Source organism: Cnephaeus nilssonii (genome assembly GCF_951640355.1).
Source record: "Cnephaeus nilssonii genome assembly, chromosome: 19".
Taxonomy (NCBI): Eukaryota; Metazoa; Chordata; class Mammalia; order Chiroptera; family Vespertilionidae; genus Cnephaeus; species Cnephaeus nilssonii.
This window is the reverse complement of record NC_137090.1, coordinates 23315558-23335597: the sequence shown is the minus strand read 5'-3', so window position 1 is coordinate 23335597 and position 20040 is coordinate 23315558. Positions and strand designations below refer to the sequence as shown.

The 20040-nt window shown below is 38.8% G+C and overlaps 1 protein-coding gene across 9 annotated transcripts in view; it reads left to right on the top strand.

Annotated features, from left to right (window-relative positions):
• Positions 1–20040, top strand: part of ACACA (acetyl-CoA carboxylase alpha) — a 247263-nt gene that overhangs the window by 49461 nt on the left and 177762 nt on the right. For all 9 annotated transcript variants that reach the window (XM_079797353.1, XM_079797348.1, XM_079797349.1 and 6 more), the window contains 2 exons: positions 2230–2482; positions 19724–19856. In XM_079797353.1, the coding sequence (XP_079653479.1) occupies positions 2256–2482; positions 19724–19856 (360 nt within the window). In that variant the 5' untranslated portion in view covers positions 2230–2255. The remainder of the gene's footprint in view (positions 1–2229; positions 2483–19723; positions 19857–20040) is intronic.

Sequence of the window (20040 nt, the reverse complement as noted above, 5' to 3'; positions counted from 1 at the left end):
AGAGAGAAACATTGATCAGCTGCCTCCTGCACACCCCCTACTGGGCATGTGGCGGCAACCAAGGTACATGCCCTTGACCAGAATCGAACCTGGGACCCTTCACTCTGCAGGCTGACAGTCTATCCACCAAGCCAAACCGGTTAGTGCAAGAATTTGTACTCTTAATGGATTCCCAGGTAATACTGCTCCTGATCTAGAAACCACACTTTGAGAACCACTATTCTAGCATTACAAATATGTTTTGCTTTTTTAAAAAATATATTTTATTGATTTTTTACAGAGAGGAAGGGAGAGGGATAGAGAGCTAGAAACATCGATGAGAGAGAAACATCGACCAGCTGCCTCCTGGACACCCCCTACCGGGGATGTGCCCGCAACCAACGTATATGCCCTTGACCGGAATCGAACCTGGAACCCCTCAGTCCGCAGACCGACGCTCTATCCACTGAGCCAAACCGGTTTCGGCTACAAATATGTTTTATCTTTATAAATGAACAAGCTCTGATTCACAAATTGCACAAAAATAATGGTGCATGTGTAATTTTAACATGTCTAGTGGTGATTCCTGAGCATTTTAAAATCTTGATGTTTTGTCTAATGTCAAAGAACACTGTTCTTTTATGCCTCAAAGTGATTTATAGCATATGAAATTTATTAATAAATTTCTTATTACCTGTTGACATATCAACTCTTAGAGCACCTCAAAATCAGGATTGGGAATCATTATTCTCTGAATTAAAATTGTAGGTTAGGCCACAAGCTGTTTAATACTAAGTTGATGTATAGTTTTAAAGTGTATTTAATAGGGATTTTGGAATGACAATAAATACCATATTATTTAGTTTGATCTTTATTGTAGTGGACTTAGAACTATGTTTTGGTCTTTGTTAATTAGTTTTCTAGGTTTGGCAATATCTAATCCTAACTAGTAAGGCCCTGTATTTGGAAAACATATACTTAATTGAGATGACACCTCCATTATTTTTTGTTTGTTTGTTTTTTGTTATTGTTTTTTTTTAAGACACCTCCATTATTTTAATTGTAGATTTAAATTTGATATTAGATTCACTTTCTCCCTATCACAGTCAGCACATTAGAGCCAAAAGCAGACATTTTTGCGGTGAATTTTTTTTTTTTAATATATTTTATTGATTTTTTACAGAGAGGAAGGGAGAGAGATAGTAAGTTAGAAACATCGATGAGAGAGAAACATCAATCAGCTGCCTCCTGCACATCCCCCACTGGGGATGTGCCCGCAACCAAGGTACATGCCCCTGACCGGAATCGAACCTGGGACCTTTCAGTCCGCAGGCTGACGTTCTATCCACTGAGCCAAACCGGTTTCGGCTTGCGGTGAATTTTTGACAGATGTAATTTAAGAAAACTCTCATGGGGACAAGTAAAGGTGTTTTTTTTTTTAAATAAAAAAAATGCCCATCTGGAGTTTGCTTTAAAGTAAACTATATATTTATGTGTGTCCATGTATGTACACATATATATACATGTAGAATATCTATTCACTATGTAGTATGTGTATATTTATATATAAACAGTTTATGTGTAGTTATGTAGTTTACTGTAAACACCAAGGGTTTTTTGTTGTTGTTTAAAATATTTTTTATTTTTTATTTTATAGAGAGAGGAAGGGAGGGCGGGGAGAGAGAGAGAAACTTCGATAGGCTGCCCCTGGCATGTGCCTTACTGGAGATCGAGCCAGCAACCCTGGCATGTGCCCTGATTGGGAATCAAACTGTCGACCTCTCGGTGCATGAGGCAATGACTCAATTGGTTGAGTCACACTGGCCAGGGCTAAATACCAAGTTTTCAATGAACACTACTCTTCCAAAATCCTTACCACATTCTCCCCAGTACTAATAACTGAAATTACAATATACAAACAAGGAGCTTTCACCTATTGGAAAGGTTTCTGATTATATCTTGGACATCATCAAATTGATAAAGAGATTGGGATTGACATATATTTTTTGAAAATAATTTCTTGAGGAAACGGAAATTGGTTTTAATTTTTTAGGCAGAGTTACCATGATGTAGATTTTCTTCCCTTGTAGAAAACAAAAGCCCTGAAATAGAGTAGCTAAGGAAACAAATTCTCAAACTCTGCCTTGCTTCCAAGTGCAAGCTGTGGTGAACTAGGTTTAACCTGTAGCTATCTTTAGATATAGGTTATTATCTATAACCTGCTTTCTTCACTCTTCATTTTCTCCATAGCTCTGAGAGCTCATTTTGAAGAAATAATGGATGAGCCAGCCCCCTTGGCCAAACCTCTGGAGCTGAACCAGCACTCCCGATTCATAATTGGTTCTGTGTCTGAAGATAACTCAGAGGATGAGATCAGCAGTCTGGTGAAGCTGGATCTACTGGAGGAGAAGGAGGGCTCTCTGTCACCTGCTTCTGTCAGCTCGGATACGCTCTCTGATATGGGGATCTCTAGTCTACAGGATGGCTTGGCCTTACATGTAAGGTAAGAGAGAAGTTTAATGTTTTACCTATTTAATCTGTCCTGCTTTCACTGAGTTTGTTCTAAAAAGAGTAAGAATAATTTTATACAAGATTGCTTCTTCTTTTCCTATGTCACTGGTCTTAAAGCTTTGATGAGTAAGTGGAAAATGATGTACTTTGTCTGGAGTATAGTTTTTGAAAGTATCTTTTCCTAAACATTCCTCTCAACTTTTTCTGGTTCTTTCTACATACTAGGTCTTTCACTGAGACCTAGAGAATGAGAGTTATGTTGAGGAATTTCAGTCTCTGTATTACTTTGACTATAATTGTTGTAACTATCTTGGTGATTGACAGGACTTTTGCAAGGGTGGGCAAATTTGTATTAATACCTCTTTGAACTACTTCATTATATCAAGAAGTTATATTCTATTTCTGACCGGGCCAGCCAGTACTCAATAAAGAACTGTAGTAGGAACAAGGGATTGTTATAGAGCTCTTGTTTTGTTCTAGAAATGCAATTTCCTATATGTAATTGAGAATATCAGTAAATAGTAACTCTGGATTATTCTTATTTGTTGATGCTTGATTATACAACTAGTGTGTGATATACTAACCTTTGGTCATTTGCTTTGCATTTCTTGGATTAAAGTTATGGATTAGTTAGTGGTTCTTGGTTTTCACTGTATATCAGAATCATTTGGGGAGCCTTAAGAAATGAATCCCATCACTGCCGATTCTGATTCATTTGATAATGGCTTGGCTTGGAGCTGGGGCAATTTCTTTTAAAGCTCTTCAGATAATTCTAATATACAGCCAGGGTTTATATTATAGGTCTAGCCTAGATAAACATAAGTTAGGTTGGGTATTGCTGTTGTTATTATCTTTATGCTTCTATCATTAATGGATTATAAAGTAATTCAACTCCTTTTTTGTATACTCAAGATATACACTCTGTACTTCACAGATTCCTAGAACTGTAATGAACCAGAGATAACTTAGTCTAATTCCTTTACTTAAATAGATGAGACAACTGAGGTCTAAAGAGGGGAAATACCTTGCTTAAGGGGTCAAATCTGTTTTTATGTAAACATCTTTAATATGTTTTTATTGCTTTTTAGAGAGAGAGGAAGGGAGAGGGATAGAGAGATAGAAACATCAATGATGAGAGATTGGCTGCCTCTTGCATGCCCCCAACAGGGGATCAAGCCTGCAACCCGGACATGTGCCCTGATGTTTGATTATAAAGAAGAGATCTAGTTACCTTCCGGTTCATGGGTCAACGCTCAACCACTGAACCACATCACCAGTTGGGCTAATACTGGTGATTGTGTCTTCCCCCTCAAGATCACCTGTAAATGTGTTGGGGTTGTGCCTTGTGGGACTACTTGCTTTTAGAGGACAGAGGACCAATGATTTGAAACCTTCTACAATGGATAATCACACACCACCAAAAATTGTTCTCAAAATGTCACAGTGTCCTGTTGAGAAAGATTGGGTTAAATTTAAATCCTAGCCCTGGCTGGCGTTTCTCAGTGGTTAGAGCATTGTTCCATCCACCAAAGGGTCTCGGGTTTGATTCCTAGTCAAGAGCATGTACCTGGGTTGCAGGTTCAACCCCTGGCCCCAGTTGGGGCTGTGTGAGAGGCAACAAATTGATGTGTCTCTCTCACATCGATGTATTTTTCTCTCTCTCACCCCTCTGTCCCTGCCTTCTACTCTCTAAAAATCAGTGGAGCCCCAGCTGGTTTGGCTCAGTGGATAGAGCATTGGTCTGTGGACTGAAGGGTCCCTGGTTCAATTCCGGTCAGGGGCACATACCTGGGTTGCAGGCTCGATCCCCATTGGGGGACGTGCAGGAGGCAGCCGATCAGTGGTTCTCTCTCATCATTGATGTTTCTATCTCTCTCTTCCTCTCCCTTCTTCTCTAAAATCAATAAAAATATATTTTAAAAAATCAGTGGAAAAAATTTCCTTGGGTGAGGAGTAACAAACCAAAAATTAAATTCTTAAGCTATACAGCACCTTAAGAATTTTGTCTAATATGAGACCATGTGAAACAGAATATCCTTTGTTGGATTTGGAAATTGTGAGTTTGGCAATGGTAAAATAGATACCATTATAGGAAATTCAGCTGATGATATTACAAGGCAGTTTATAGTTGCCAAGTCATTCCCAAAGTTGGTGGCTCTTATTGCAAAGACTGTGTGATCAGTGGTATGTGTGCCTGAGAATTTGTTTGCATGCCCTACTATTGCAAAACTCATTCCCATAGCTTGTGGAGGAGCTATGGATTGAAGTGTGATCAGCATCCTGTGTAGGAGATAGTGCCACTTCCCACTCACTTCTCAGCTAGCTAATCTTCCAGTATAAAACAAAGTTATTTCTTAAATCATTTGTGAATATGGTGTCCTTGGGGTAATTTAAATTGAGTCAAATTTATTTGCTGTTAGCAGGAACTCTGTTCTGACATCTGCCACCAATTAGCTATGCCACCATACCAATTCATAGTATCTCTTTGGACTCATTTTCCTCATTTATGAAAATGAGGATATTGGTTCAGGTACTCCTTTTCATTCTTTGAACCCAAAGTTAACTAGAGACTGGTTCAGCTTTCTGAGTGAATGAATAGCCTAATCCTTCACAGATGATATTGATGAAAGGGACAGGTACATTCCTAAGAGATGGTAACTGGAGGTAACCTAAAACCTAGTGAAGTGATTGCCATTGTACAGGATAAGAGTGGGCCTCTCAAGTTTAGGGTTTGGTTTTAGGTGAGAAATGAGAAGTCTGTGAGAATGATGGATAGGCTGGAATATCTTTCTCATCTTTTCCAGAGATGGTGATGACTTGTGTCACATATTTTCTAAAGTACCCATGAAAGACTGGATGAATCACTTTCTAAGCTTTATGACCCAAACATTAGAAAACTAGAGGCCCGGTGCATGGATTCGTACACATTGAAAGGAAATTAATTAGAAGAAATATTTTAATATCACTATTTTCCCTTTCTCTATAATAGAAGTGTCAATCAAATTCATGATTGACAATAACAGATCGAAACACATGGGTGCAATTGGTGCCAGTGAGAGCTTTATATGTATCGCGCATGCACGAGTCAACTTAGCCTTTTATATATATATAGAATAAACTTGCTTAATTAGACCTGATTTCTGATTTAGCTAAACTTTTTCCAGCCCATTGAAGCACCCCAACTTCTCTTTCAGGTAATGTCAGCAACACAGCAGTAAATATCAACATGAAGCAGGTTATTATTGTAGATTACGCACAGAGAACAAAGGGTAAAATATTTAACTGCAGCAGTGTTTGACTATATTCTGCGCAGTGAGAAAACGTGAAGTCATTTTCAAGTTCCACCATTTCTTACTTATTTTTAGTCAGGTCAAGTTTCTAAACTTTCTAAATCTCCGTTTTCCGGCTAATGAAAAGAAAATAGGGTTCTGACTTCTGTGAGGATCAAATGAGATGAGGCACATGAAAATGCTTCACAAACATTTGGTTAAAGTATAAAATGTTTGCACCTGGCTATAAAACAAGTCGTGTTCCTGGGCTGAAGAAACTGCAAAGAGGCTAGTCGCTAGGAAGAGGAAGCTAGGCATTGCTCCGTGACGTCATTACCTGGTACCCACAGCAACCATTTCCGGGCTGGGCTGGGCTGTGGGCCGCATTTTGCGCCAAGGGGTCTTGGGCAGCATTGGCTACAATTTGGTGGGGTGTCACTCCGGGGTGGTAGCAGGGCCTGTGTCCCACTTGGAGGAAGCCAAGTGTTGGTTTGTTGGTGCCAGGTCCGTGGTGCTGGCCAGTGCCCGTCATGGCAGCTCCTGCATTGAGCGTCTGCCCCCTGGTGGTCAGTGCATGTCATAGCTACCAGCTGGAGGGACACTTCTCCTTTTATATATATAGATAATACCCAAGAAAGTTATAGGTTGGTGGGAATATACATTGTATATTCCTCATTGTAGACAACTATGCTTTTTTATTTGTAGATAAGATCAGCTAGGTTGATATATTTCTGAACCTCATTATTGATATTTAATTGAACATTTGAGAAGAAAGACCATTTAAGACTGTAGGCATCTTAATTTTGATAACTAATGTATGATTTGGTGGCATATAATAGAGCCATCTAGTTGTATGGATATTGACATTTGCTCCTTGTGGGATACCACTCGAGGTCAGATTGTTCTGCATGCTTACAATGCAGTCTAAATCTACATCAACCTACGCTATCTACCAAACAAAGATTGTAATCAGTTTTGTCAACAAGTATGCTGAATTTCTGGTTGAGGTCCAGTTGGAATCACATTAGCCCCACAGTTGGATCTTTTACCTCTAGGGTATGTGCTTTCTTTAAAACTTTTTTTTATCTTATAATTCATGTTATGGTATTTGAAACTCCATCTTAGTTTGCTCTTAAACTTCTTAAAATATATACTCAAAATATCAAGTGGCCAACATTTTATGCTTAGCAAGCATCTTTGCTTAATGACTTAATTGGAAAACAATCTGTAATTGCTATTATTTCTATATATATAATTCCAGAATACAATTTCTGTCTCTGGGTTTAAGACAAGTGGTTGCTACTCTGGAAGGAGAGAGTGATTAAGTTCATTCAGAAAAGGCTCCTTGAAGGTGAGGTATAGTCCTATCTCCTTTCTGGTCTAGAAAGAAAAGTACTTTGCTTTTTTATATTTCCTAAAATTCATGGTCAATAAAAAAAATCATATAGAATTGTATTATAGACCTTCATCCATAGGAAATAATGATGAGGTTAGATTCTGAAAGAATCTAGGAGTAGCTTTCAGCGCTTGCTGCCATTGGGTCAAGAGGGAAGTTAAGGGGACAAGAGTAATGACATGATTTGATCAAAAGCTATAAAGGACAGAGCTTTTTAGTTTTAACTGTATATGTTTGTGTTTGACCTACAAAGAAATAAGGATTTTCTTCTCTTTTTAGTCTGTCACTTTAAACTCCTGAGTTTGAAGTGATTTCCTTTAAATCTAGTGATGGAGGTAAAATTAAATAAGAGCGGCAAAAGCTTTTGGAAAAGTAAAATGTGCCATACTAGTGTAATATGATATTCATTATGGAGGAGTCCTTTTTGTGAGGTTAAAATTGTTAACTGTAAAAACCTCTTTAAGTCTTTTGCAAATTAGAGATTAAAACTTGGAAATTTAGATTTGAAAAACTTTTGATTACAGCAAACATATTGTTAGTGTTATAATTCAGATGTCAATGTAAGAAATGTCCAAACATTTTTATGAGAGAATTTTTATGAGTTTATTTGAGCTAAAACTGACAACAGTTGCAGGAAGCAAGATTTGAAATGATCTAATGAATGACAGTTGCGCAATTAAAAAAAAATGCATTTGAAATTAAGGAGGGAAGTAAGGAAGACTATATGAGAATGATGGGAGGAAGCAGTGTGTGTGTGTGTGTGTGTGTGTGTGTATGTATTGAATTAAAGGATCCTTTACAAGAATATGTATATTCTTGAGGGTGATTATGTTTATTTCAAAGGTGTATGAACCTAGATGCACAGAAACAATGGACAGGGCTTGTTTAAGGCAAAAATAAACCTTTTATTAAAAAAAGTTATATGCCTGGGGCATGACAAACCATCACCTTGCCCAGTTAGGAATTTATGGTCAGATCACCCAGAGAGGTCACTTTCCGTAGAACCCCTTTTTCATCCACAAGAATAACCATTATTGAGAGGGCAGGAAATTTTATTTTCCCATCCTATCTTTTGCCTCATCACTTCCAAGCTTTAACATGGGAAATCTATATATATAATCTCTCTATATAAAAGGTTAATATGCAGTGTCTCCTCAGGAGTTCGACTGGGAGACCGGGAGTTCAATCGCTTGCTTTGACATGCACTGACTACCAGGGGGTGCCGTGGAATGAAAGAAGGCCCTGGCTGGCAGCCAGAAGGCCCTGATCGGCCCTGATCACCGGCCAGGCCTAGGGACCCTACCCATTTACGAATTTCATGCACCGGACCTCTAGTTAATAAAACTGACTCTAGGTTTGAGATTATATTTTGGCTTTGCTTGTTGGTTGGCCTGTGAGAGTGTTCTTATGTTTTGACTTTCTTAGCATTTCTCATTTAGCCTCCCTGATCTTTTGCTTCCCAAATATTTTACTCTCAATGCTCCTTCCTTGATATTCTGAGGTTCCCAGTTGTCATAGTGCCTCAGAAATGAGTAGACAGAGAAGGTCATTATGAGATCTGCGACTTAGTACTCTTGCTGAGAGCAATAGTTTCTTCTACCTCCTACCCACTTCTTTCCATTCATAAAACAAGAGCTGTCTGTGTATGTGCAGTCTGCAGAGTTGATTCTGTGATCCTACCTAATTTTCTAAATGAAATTATGAATGTTGTAAATAGGGCTCAGGACAGCTGCTTGACAGTGTTTATTTTATGTAATGCTGTTTCCTGCTCTTTTTTTTCTTCCTATTAACATAAATTTACAAGTGGTTTGCTGCTTAAATTTTAAAAATTATTATATATATATATATATATAAGTTGGAGATCCAAAAAGTATAAAGAAAGAAATAAAACAATCCAGAATACAATCATTCTATGATAACTGCTGTTAATATTTGATGTTTCCTTTCAGTGTTTTTTACCCATTAAGGATAAATTTCATTAAAGAATACATACATAGATATGATAATGAACACACATCTCTGTTTCCTGCTCTTTTTTTTTACATAATAGTATTTTCCCATGCCATTGAAGTCTTTTATAAACTTAATTTTTTAATTTAACTTTTTATTTTGAAATAATTTTACATTTAGAAGAATTGGCAAAGACAGCACAGAGTTCCGTGTATCCTTCACTCAGCTTTTCCTAATTTAGCATTTTGCCTAATCACAGTTCATTTATCTAGAGTTGTCAGATTTAGCAAATAAAAATATAGGATTTCCAGTTAATTTTGAATTTCAGATAAACTGAATGATTTTTTAGTATAAAAAATTAAATACTGCATGAGACATATTTATGAAAAAGAGGATTGGTTGTTTATATGAAAATCAAGTTTAAATGGGCATCCTAGCTTGGCTGTGGCTTAGTGGTTGAGCGTCAACTTATGAACCAGGAGGTCAAGGTTCAATTCCTGGTCAGGGCGGGTTCCTGTGTTGTGAGCTCTATCCCCAGTAGAAGGTGTGTGGGAGGCAGCCGATCAATGATTCTCTCTCATCATTGCTGTTTCTATCTCTCTCTCCCTCTCCCTTCCTCTCTCTAAAATCAATAAAAATATATTTTAAAATAAAGTCTTATAGATTATTTAAAATTTACTTTAAAAATGGAATCCTATAATTTCTCTGGTAATCCTGTATTTATTAAAGCTAAGTAATTAACATTGGCATAGTACTTTCATTTATTTTTTAAATTGATTTTAGAGAAAGGAAGGGGCAGAGAGAGAGAGAAAGAAAGAAATTGATTGGTTGCTTCCCATATGCGCCCTGACTGGGGATTGAACCTGTCACCTTTTGAGCCATACCAGCCAGGGCTGGTTCAGTAAACTACAGACTTTATTTTGTTTTCAACTCTATCTCCAACCTTTCTAGTAGAGATATACTATGTACTTGTAATTTCTGAGTTTTTCCAGAGTGCTAAAGTAGAGTTATGCTTGTTTCTAAGTGGCTTTCCCTACGATTGGCTCTTTGGTTTCTGAGGCATTTAATTCTTGACCAGCCACTCTCTTTTTTCCAATAATTTTTTGCAGAGAGTAAGGGAGAAGGATAGAGAGTTAGAAACATTGATCAGCTGCCTCCTGCATACTCCCTACTGGGGATGTACCCACAACCAAGGTACATGCCCTTGACCGGAATCGAACCCAGGACCCTTGAGTCCACAGGCCAACTCTCTATCCACTGAGCCAAACTGGTTAGGGCTCCAATAATTTCCTGACATCTCTAATCTGTTGGGTCTCTATTTCCATTCTCTCTGTTCTTATGCTTTTATGCCTCTTTTATTATTTTACTAGAGGCCTGATGCACAGATTCATGCACATTGAAAGGAAATTAATTAGAAGAATTAATTCTCCATTATTGAAGTGTCAGAGGTGCATTGTGACAATAGTTGATCTTCAGACACTTTCTTTCAGCTTTAGAACGTCAACAAAAACAACCAAATTCACTATTGACAATGACAGATCGAAACGCACATGTGTGATTGGTGCCAGCGAGAGCTTTATATGTATTGCGTATGCCCGAGTCAACATTTATTTTTGAATTGCCAGTGTGTGTCATATGTACTGGCCGGTTGGTTGGTCGGATGGTCGGATGGATGTACGGTTGGTCACTTAGCCTCTCATATATATACTAGAGGCCCGGTGCACAAATTTGTGCATGGGTAGGGTCCCTTGGCCTGGCTGGTGATCCAAGCCGCAGGAGGTATGCCGGCCATGCGGGGGTTGGCTGTGGGAGCACACTGACCACCAGGGGGGCAGTTCCTGTGTTGAGCTTCTGCTCCCTGGTGGTCAGTGCAGCATCATAGCGACCACTCAACCAGTCATTTGGTCAACCGGTTGTAACGGTCACTTAGGCTTTTAGACAGAAGAATTAGCAAAAATAGCACAAAGAGTTCCTGTGTATCCTTCACTCAGTTTCTCCTAAATTTAACATTACTGAAAGGAATTAAAGAGCTAAATACAGGGTGGGGCAAAAGTAGGTTTATAGTTGTGAGTATGCAAAACAGTTTATTCTTGAATTATTATTGATTAATTATTGTATAATTTTCTATATGAACAACTGCAAACCTACTTTTGTCCCAGCCTGTAAAAGGAGAGATAGTCTATGTTCAGGGATTGTAAAACTCAGTATTGTCAAGGTGTCAATTTTCCCTAAATTGAGCTATAAATTCATAGTTCATTTCAAAATCAGCGGGCTTTTTTCTTCTTTCTAGAATTTGATAAGCTGATCCTAAAATTTACATGAAAATCCAGGGAACCTAGAGTACACAAAATAATTTTAGAAAAGGAGAGCAAAGTTGGAAGAGTTATACTCCTTGATTTCAAAATCTATTATAAAGCCATAGCTAAGAAGACTGTGTGGCATTGATGCAGGATAGGCATATAAATCAGTGGATCAGAATTTAGTGTCCACAACTAAACTTTTATCTATGTGGTCAGTAGATTTTCAAAAGAGGTATATCCTTGAATCAAGATTTCTCTGCTTGGAAAAGCCCCAGTGTAAAACAGTCTCTCACAGTGTGTGCTGCAGTATAACTGAGACTGCATTGCAATCAAGCCAGCCATTGCATCACTGTCTGCCGGGTAAACTGCTACGTCATCCTTGGTGCTTGGCATGTTACAATGCTGGGATCAGTGTGGGCTCTTAGTTGGATTTTGTGCCAGGTATGTGTCTACCTTGGACACTTTGTTTATGGTAGATTAAAATGGGGATGGTTTGAATTTGGAGAAATGGATGAATGTGGCTTTTTATTTCCTGTGTTCTAATAATTACAGAAGAATTGTGAGCAGCATCCATAAAAGATTAAAAGCTGCAGCTTTGTTTTTGGATCTGGGTGTGCTGTGTTAGTGTTTAGTTGTTTTAGAAAGATCCCTTTAGTAAAAGAAAGCAGGAACAAAGAGTGTGCCTCTTTGGTATATTTTTCTGATACAATCGAGTGAAAAAATAGCCTGCTTTATTCTGTACTCAATGCTTATTTTGGTTTTTGAATGTTCAGGATATATAATAAAGGCAGAGAGTGATTCTCTTTTGGGAACTGCCTACATCTGGAGACACTCAGATGCATGTGTAAAATTGAGCTCCTTCTACATCTGTTGTCACTATAATTGTTTTAAATAAAGGTCTCAGTGCTCTATTTGGAGATATATTATTCTGAAGAGACATAGAAATAGGAAGAAGTAAACAACTAACTTTATCAGAGATTGGCATAGTATAGGAGGAATGCTACAGTGTGGTACAGACCTGAACACAACCCAAGACATCCATTTTCTATTAGGGCGGATGGTCATGTTGAGTGGCCTGAGTGAGTCTTTTCAACATGGGGTCATCTGAATGTCTGAAGATTGAGGTTTGTCTTAATCATTTTATCTTCAGTTTCATCATTCATCTTCTATCTGTACGCCAGGTCATTTGTGTACTTCTGTTTTGAGTGTATTGTTGTTTTTTCTGGAACGTTAATAGGTTCTCAGCATTGTTGGCATCAGATTATTAACTATTTCTACCCAGCATTTTGGTGGGAATGTTTCTGTGCTACATATTAGTAAATCAGGTTAGATATGACTCTGGTGAATTATACCATTCTGGAGGACTTGTCTCAGGAAGTTGTGCTTCTATAGATTCTAGCTGTTAGAGTGTTATCTCCATTACAAGGCAGCAATGTCATGAGCATCTACCTAATTAAAAGCTAAAATAGGACTATGTTACTGTAACATTCAGCCACTATTTATTTATTTAAGTGATTTGTCCATCTGTGGCAAATTTGCTTTCATAGCAATAGATGTGTCCAGTAGCCTTTCTAGGCAGGGTTTTTCTTAACCCAGCTTAAACTCTGTGTCTAAAATATTTGTTCGGGCTCCTTTTTCCTTTCAAGGATTTTATCCACATCTCTATATCTTATTTGTACCAGCTTCATTCTTATTTTCAAGTTTTAGTGAATAACATCTTGTTGTTTTTAAAAGTGTGTGTGTGTGTGTGTGTGTGTGTGTGTGTGTGTCACTATTTTGGCCTGAAAATTAAAATTGTGGCTCCCACTTTATACAGAATTCCCTACTAGTGGCAGGTTTTGTCCTTTGTACTTGGTTTTTATTTGTTTGTTTTGTTTTTACTGCTTGACCTGCTTTTCCCCTTTTTGCAGTCTGATAATCAGTATTATTTGTTTTGATTGGATCTCAGAAATTACTTACCTAGGCTGTGCTGTCTTCCTCCCTCTGGATTTCGTGACCCCATTATTTTCTTGGCTTAGTTGTCCTTGTAAACTTTTTCTTCTCTTTTGCCCTGGCCTTCTCTGTCATGTGCTCCTGGCAGCCAGGAGAGGCTGTGGAGCTTTTCTCTGGTGACAGGCAGAAGAAAGTGACCGTTGTTGAAACATGTTTGCTGCAGCTAATGCAGAGTTGCTAAGATCTATTTTCCAGTTACACAAATGTTTATGTTTCTCCCCTCTTCTCTCAATCCTTTTGGGAAGCCAACTAATTCTAGATGTGAGCCAAATGTAGGGGGGGAAATTAAAAAAGGAGGAAAGGTAGGGAAATATGGAAATTGGGGACAAAGTGGACAAAAGGACTGTAGTTTTAGGCCATCAGGAATACTCTAGTCTGACTGAAGCAGGGCCAAGAAGTAGGCAGAAGGCACAGTATCTCTTGTCCTCCTGGGTTTTAAGCACCTGCAACAGAAGGACGAGCTGTGGCTTGTGTTTACAAGGCCGACATCTGAAGAGACAGCTTTCATTCCTTTGCTGTCGTGATATGGAGGTTCTGCAGAGGAAAATAAAGAGATGAGATATTACATGCTTCAAAGGTAAGTTATAGGGTGCCGTATTTAGGCCCTGTATACCTTTAAAAAACAGTCAGGCATTGCAGTTAAGCCCTGAAATTTATGGGAAATTTGCTTTGATGATTTTTTTTTAATATCTCGAAGAAACTGTGTTTTTTAAAAGGAAATGAATAAAAACTCATATTTTATTCTAGATTTCTCAACCTGTATTTTACATTCAGAATTTGAAACAAAGTACCTGAACCCATGTGTGATAGTTGTAGTTATGTTGAAAACAAGCATCCCTGTGCAGATCTTGCTGTGCTCTTCTTTCGTTACGGGATCTCACTCAGTCTGTGCCAAATTTGATTACTGGATTTGGCTGGTTTTTCAAGAGTAGAAGACTCTTCAACTATTGTGAAGATAGATAACGATTCTGTGTAGTGTGTCCCATCCCTGTTGAAGGTAGTGTTAAAGAAAACTTTTAGAATGTGTCTGTGGCACTAGGAAAGGTACCTGCTGCAATTGTCCTGGCACATGACAGTGGGCAACCAGACTGGATTGTTCAGGCTCCTTACCTGGGATCTTTTTCTTCCTGCTGTTAGAACTCAGGCTGAGGAGGAAATGAGTCAGGCCTTCTTAGCCTTCTTCAGGCCTCTTCAGGTCTGTTCCTCTTCAGCAGAGTTAACATAAAAGACCTGAATGATTTGCTTGATAACAGTATTTAAAGGCCCCTCTATTATCATCTTTGATTGTTTTTGCAATCTTGAGAGGATTTTTTGGAAAAAATAGTACATGAAAGTTAAACTGGACTTTGGCAGAAGCAGAAAACATATAAAAAACACTGAGTTGGTAAAATTAGTCTTTAGAACAGTCATCATTTTCTTTTCTTTTTCATTTGACATCTTCCACCCTTTGGGGAGAAAACCAAGCAAAACTTCCACTGGGAGTAAAATAAAAAAACAACTCATTTTATTTTTTAATTTTTATTGATTTCAGAGAGGAAGGGAGAGGGAGAGAGAGAGATAGAAACATCAATAATGAGAGAGAATCATTGATTGGCTGCCTCCTGCATGCCCGCTACTGGGGATCAAGCCCGAAACCGGGGCATGTGCTCTTGACTGGAATTGAACCCGGGACCCTTCGCTCCACAGGCCCATGCACTATCCACTGAGTCAACCCGGCCAGGGCAACAACTCATTTTATATATAACAAACATTTATATGTACAACATTTTTTTGTTTTATATATGTAAAATAAGCAAATATGTATATATATAAAGAAACCAAACCCATGTATATTTTATATATATTATATATATGAGCAAGTTTTATTTTGTTTTTCTGTAGTTAAATACAAAATGATCTGTCCATTTCTTCCAAGATGCATACCTCCTAGAGCAGTCTGTCTTCCAATTTAAACAATCATCTAGGGCAGTGGTCGGCAAACTCATTAGTCAACAGAGCCAAGTATCAACAGTACAACGATTGAAATTTCTTTTGAGAGCCAAATTTTTTAAACTTAAACTTCTTCTAACGCCATTTCTTCAAAATAGACTCACCAGGCTGTGGTATTTTGTGGAAGAAGAGCCACACTCAAGGGGCCAAAGAGCCGCGTGTGGCTCGCGAGCCGCAGTTTGCCGACCACGGATCTAGGGAATGCCCTTCTCTTCTGTGTTGGATTCTATGTTCCTTGTCTTCCTTTTTCTTGGCTTACTCCATTTATTTACAAGACAGCATTCTCTAATAGTGTCCCAAAAAAAGGTAGATGAGAGGTGAAGATTATGAGATCCATTTTATTTCTAAACTATTGATTAAATCTTATAACCAATTCCTTTTCCACCTTTTTTTTTTAATCAATATAGACTTTCTTCCCTTTTTGTGTTATACTCAAGCAGCTCCCTATTAGTTCTAGGTTTATATTTTCTCTATTTCTCCACTTCTTCCTTAAATAAGTGAAAGTTGACCTTTGAGGAGTGTGTGTGTGTGTGTGTGTGTGTGTGTGTGTGTGTGTGTGTTTAACTTTAGGTGTATAGAATTATATAATTATTGGTTCATGACGTACTCATTGTTCCTTGTGTGGCCCTCTATTATTTATTTATTTGTTGTGTTTTTTAATAATGTAGGAAGGATTTGAAACCCATCACATTCTTTTGTTTAATTTTTAAAACAAAGGTGGGTCCTTGGCCATCACCTACATTTAATTATATAATCTTTCCTCAACCCTTCTCCCTGCCCCCCTTACCCAGATAATCAACTTTCTTAATCACATGTTCATTGTCTTTTGTTTTCCTGTTTATATTGTTTTATTGTATCTATACATATCTCTTAAGAGTATGTGTATTTTAGTTGTTTTTAGCTTTATGATCTATTTTTAATTTTATAATCTGTATGTAGTCAACTGTATATAATATATTTGAACTTCTTGTGAATTTATCGTATATCAAGACACTTGACTAAGGTCTATACTGGTAATAGCTGGAAAACCTGCTGCTCCTGGTACTGCTAAGAGAATGCATCAAGGCTTTTCCCAGGAATGTCAGTTATTCGATTGCAAAATCTTCTGTTTTCTATGTAAATTACCATATTCTCAAATAATGATAGTTCCTTCTTTGCAATTTTAATGCCTCTAATTTTTTTTTTCATTTTATTGTACTTGTTAGGAAATCTAACACAGTTTTTTACATTTATGGGTTTTCTAAAATTAAACCATCTTTGCATACCTGGGACAAACTCAAGTTGGTCATGGAGGAACATATTTTTTACTAATATTTGCCTACCCTTGCACTGATACCCTGCTATCCTACCTTATAAAAGGGTAATATGCAAATTGACCGCACCTTCGCTATGCCCAAGCCCGGCCCACCAGCCCAAGCCACGCCCACCAGCCAATCAGGGCGAGTATGCAAATAAACCCAACCAAGATGGCTACAGCCATAGAGAGCAAGGTTTTCCAGGCAACAGAGGAAGCCAAGCTTTCCGCATGCCCTTGCCAGGCCTAAGCCTCCACTCAAGCTACAAAGTTTCAATTATAGAAGGTAAACAAATTCAAACAGAATGGCGGCAGCCACGGAGCTGGAGAGACCAGGCCAGGGTTGCCCGTGGCAATGGAGAAAGCAAAGCTTTCCGCACACCCTGGCTGGGCCCAGGCCTCCGCTTAAGGCTACAAAGTTTCAATTATAGAAGATGAATTAACCCAAACAGAAATGGCTGCCGGCCGTGGAGCATGCAGGAGGGTTGGCTCCGCTCCAGGCTACAAAGCTTCAATTGTAGAAGGTAAATAAATTCCAGTTACCAGGGCCTCCACTTGGGTCGCCAGGGGGCGTGACCGGCCTGCAAACCACCACAGGCCCCTTGCTCAGGCCGCCCCATGCCCCAAGGGAACCCCCACCCTGATCTCGGACACCCTTCAGGGCAAACCAGCTGGCCCCCACTCCTGCACCAGGCCTCTATCCTACCTAATAAAAGAGTAATATGCAGATTGACCATCACTCCAACACACAATATGGCTTCCCCCATGTGGTCAAAGATCCTGCCCCCATGTGGACACAAGATGGCCACCACAAGATGGCCTGCAAGGGAGGGCAGTTGGAGGCGATCAACCCTGCAGGGAAGGGCAGTTAGGGGTGACCGGGCCAGCAGAGGAAGGAAGTTGGGGACAAACAGGCTGGCAGGGGAGCAGTTAGGCATCTATCAGGCTGGCTGCGGAGTGGTTAGGGGGTGATCAGGCTGGCAGGCTGAAGCGGTTAGGGGCAATCAGGAAGGCAGGCAGGCGAGCAGTTGGGAGCCAGCAGTCCTGGATTGTGAGAGGGATGTCCAACTGCCCGTTTAGGCCCGATCCCACTGGGCAGTTGGACATCCCTCGAGGGGTCCCAGATTGGACAGGGTACAGGCTGGGCTGAGGGACACCCCCCCCCTCCATGCACGAATTTCGTGCACTGGGCCTCTAGTTTAGTATATTTTGTTTAGGAATTTTTGCATTTGTAGTTAGGAATAAAATGGATCTAGACTTTTATCTTCATGTAACATCTTTGTCTGGGTTTGATATCAGTATTACTGTAGCTGGGGAGTTTTACATCTTTTTCTATTGTCTGGAAGTTTGGTAGACTACTGCCTTGAAAATTAGATGGAACTTGTCTTTGAAAATCATCTGGACCTGGTATTTTCTTTGTGGGACGATTTTAATCATACTCTTTTATTTTGAAAAGTTAAATTACTATGTCAAGGTTGGAGTATAGGAGAAAGGAAGGAAAAATAGCAATGGAAGAAGATATCTGTCTATTAAACAGTGTATAAATATAAAGGACCTTATTTATATCTATTATCTCATTTAATCCTCAAAACACCAATTCAGAGGGTCTATCATTGTCCAGTCAAGGAAAGAGAAACTGCATTAGGCATTATAATAAAGACGACATTCATTAGTGAGAATTGGTTACTTGGGTGTTAGAAGAAAAAAAGAACAAAAAAGGGATACTGAAGTAACCCAGAGTTAATACCTATGGAAAACAGTTACCACCCCTAGACCTGGGGGTCATAAAGGAAGAAGTAGGAGCTTGGAGGAGGGCCCTTGGGGGCTGGTGCTTAGACCACTGGGGGTAAGCTTTGAGTAGCTGGTGCTCAGATCCCTGAGGAGAAGACCTGGCCTGACAGGTGACTGATAGGCCCAGGCAGCATACCCCAGAGGATGAGTAAGCATGGCAAGGCAGTATTGACTGTCAGGGAACCACAACCTCCTGCTCCTGGTACCTCTAAGAGAATGCATCAAAGCTTTCCCAGGAATGTCAAAAGATGCTAGAAGCTAGAGTTTACTTTCTGTTACATACATGGGGCAATGCTGGTAATAACTGGAAAACACAAAATAAGTCTCTTTTTTACCTCTCTGTCTTCCCCTTTGCAGAATTGAACAATTTTGCAGAGGCTTAGCCCTATTTTCACAGTGCAGAGAATAAAAGAGTGGGCTTGGAGCTGAGGGACAATAAGTAAATAACTGGAACTGTGAATACTATGCATATTTTACAAAGAGAAAACTGAAGCTGAGCAAGGTTAAATTATTTGCTAAAACTCATTGGAGCTATTAAGCAGACAGATCTGGAATTTAAAACCATGTCTGTGCAGTTTCAACAACTATATTTTATCTAATCTAAAACACCATTAATTGTTAGAGGCACCATTGAGGGGGAAAATATTGCCTACTAAATAAATCATACAATTGGTTATAAGATACATATCAATTTCAGAGATTTTTTTTTAAAGAGGAACATCTTAAAATTTATGAAATATGGTATGTTATGCTGCCTTGTAAAGAATTTGATTTTGAAATATCTATGGGATACACCAGTAAAACACTTAGTAGGCAATTAAAAATGTGGAGTTAAAGCTCATAAGAAAGATGTAGGATAGAGATACAGAGGAGAAAGGTCATCTGTATGCCAGAATCATGATCCAGAAACAGGCTTGCTAATTGTATTTTTAGTTTTAACAGTTGAGTCTGCTATTTCTACCATTTCATTTCATTCCAACCATTGCCTATCTCTTTGTGATGGCACTGTTGCTAAACCTTAATATTATTTTTTTTATTATCCAGGAACAGTTTTTTGCTTAGATTTCCACAAGCAAAGACCATTTTCCCCTCCTCTCTTCTATTTAAAAAGTATGTGGTCTCCCAGCATGCTGTCTTCACAAGGGTATAGTTGGAGGTACTGTTACAAGAAGTGAAAAGCAGGTCTCTAGGGGAGATGGATAGTGTGAAGAAATCCTATTGACAGACATTCATGGTTTCTCTATTTTTATAGGTCCAGCATGTCTGGCTTGCATCTAGTAAAGCAAGGTCGAGACCGAAAAAAAATAGACTCACAGCGAGATTTCACTGTAGCTTCGCCAGCAGAATTTGTTACTCGCTTTGGGGGGAATAAAGTAATTGAGAAGGTAAGTTTTGTAACCTGCTAAAGTAGTTTTCCAAAGTATATGAGATTTAATGCCTAAAATTGTTGTCTAGATTTGCTCAAAACTGATATTAGACTTTTAGAGACCTTGCCTCTGCATGTGAAGTTATCCTTTCTACCTCCCTAGCATCTTATTAAATAATTTTACTATTTTCTGTAATATGTAT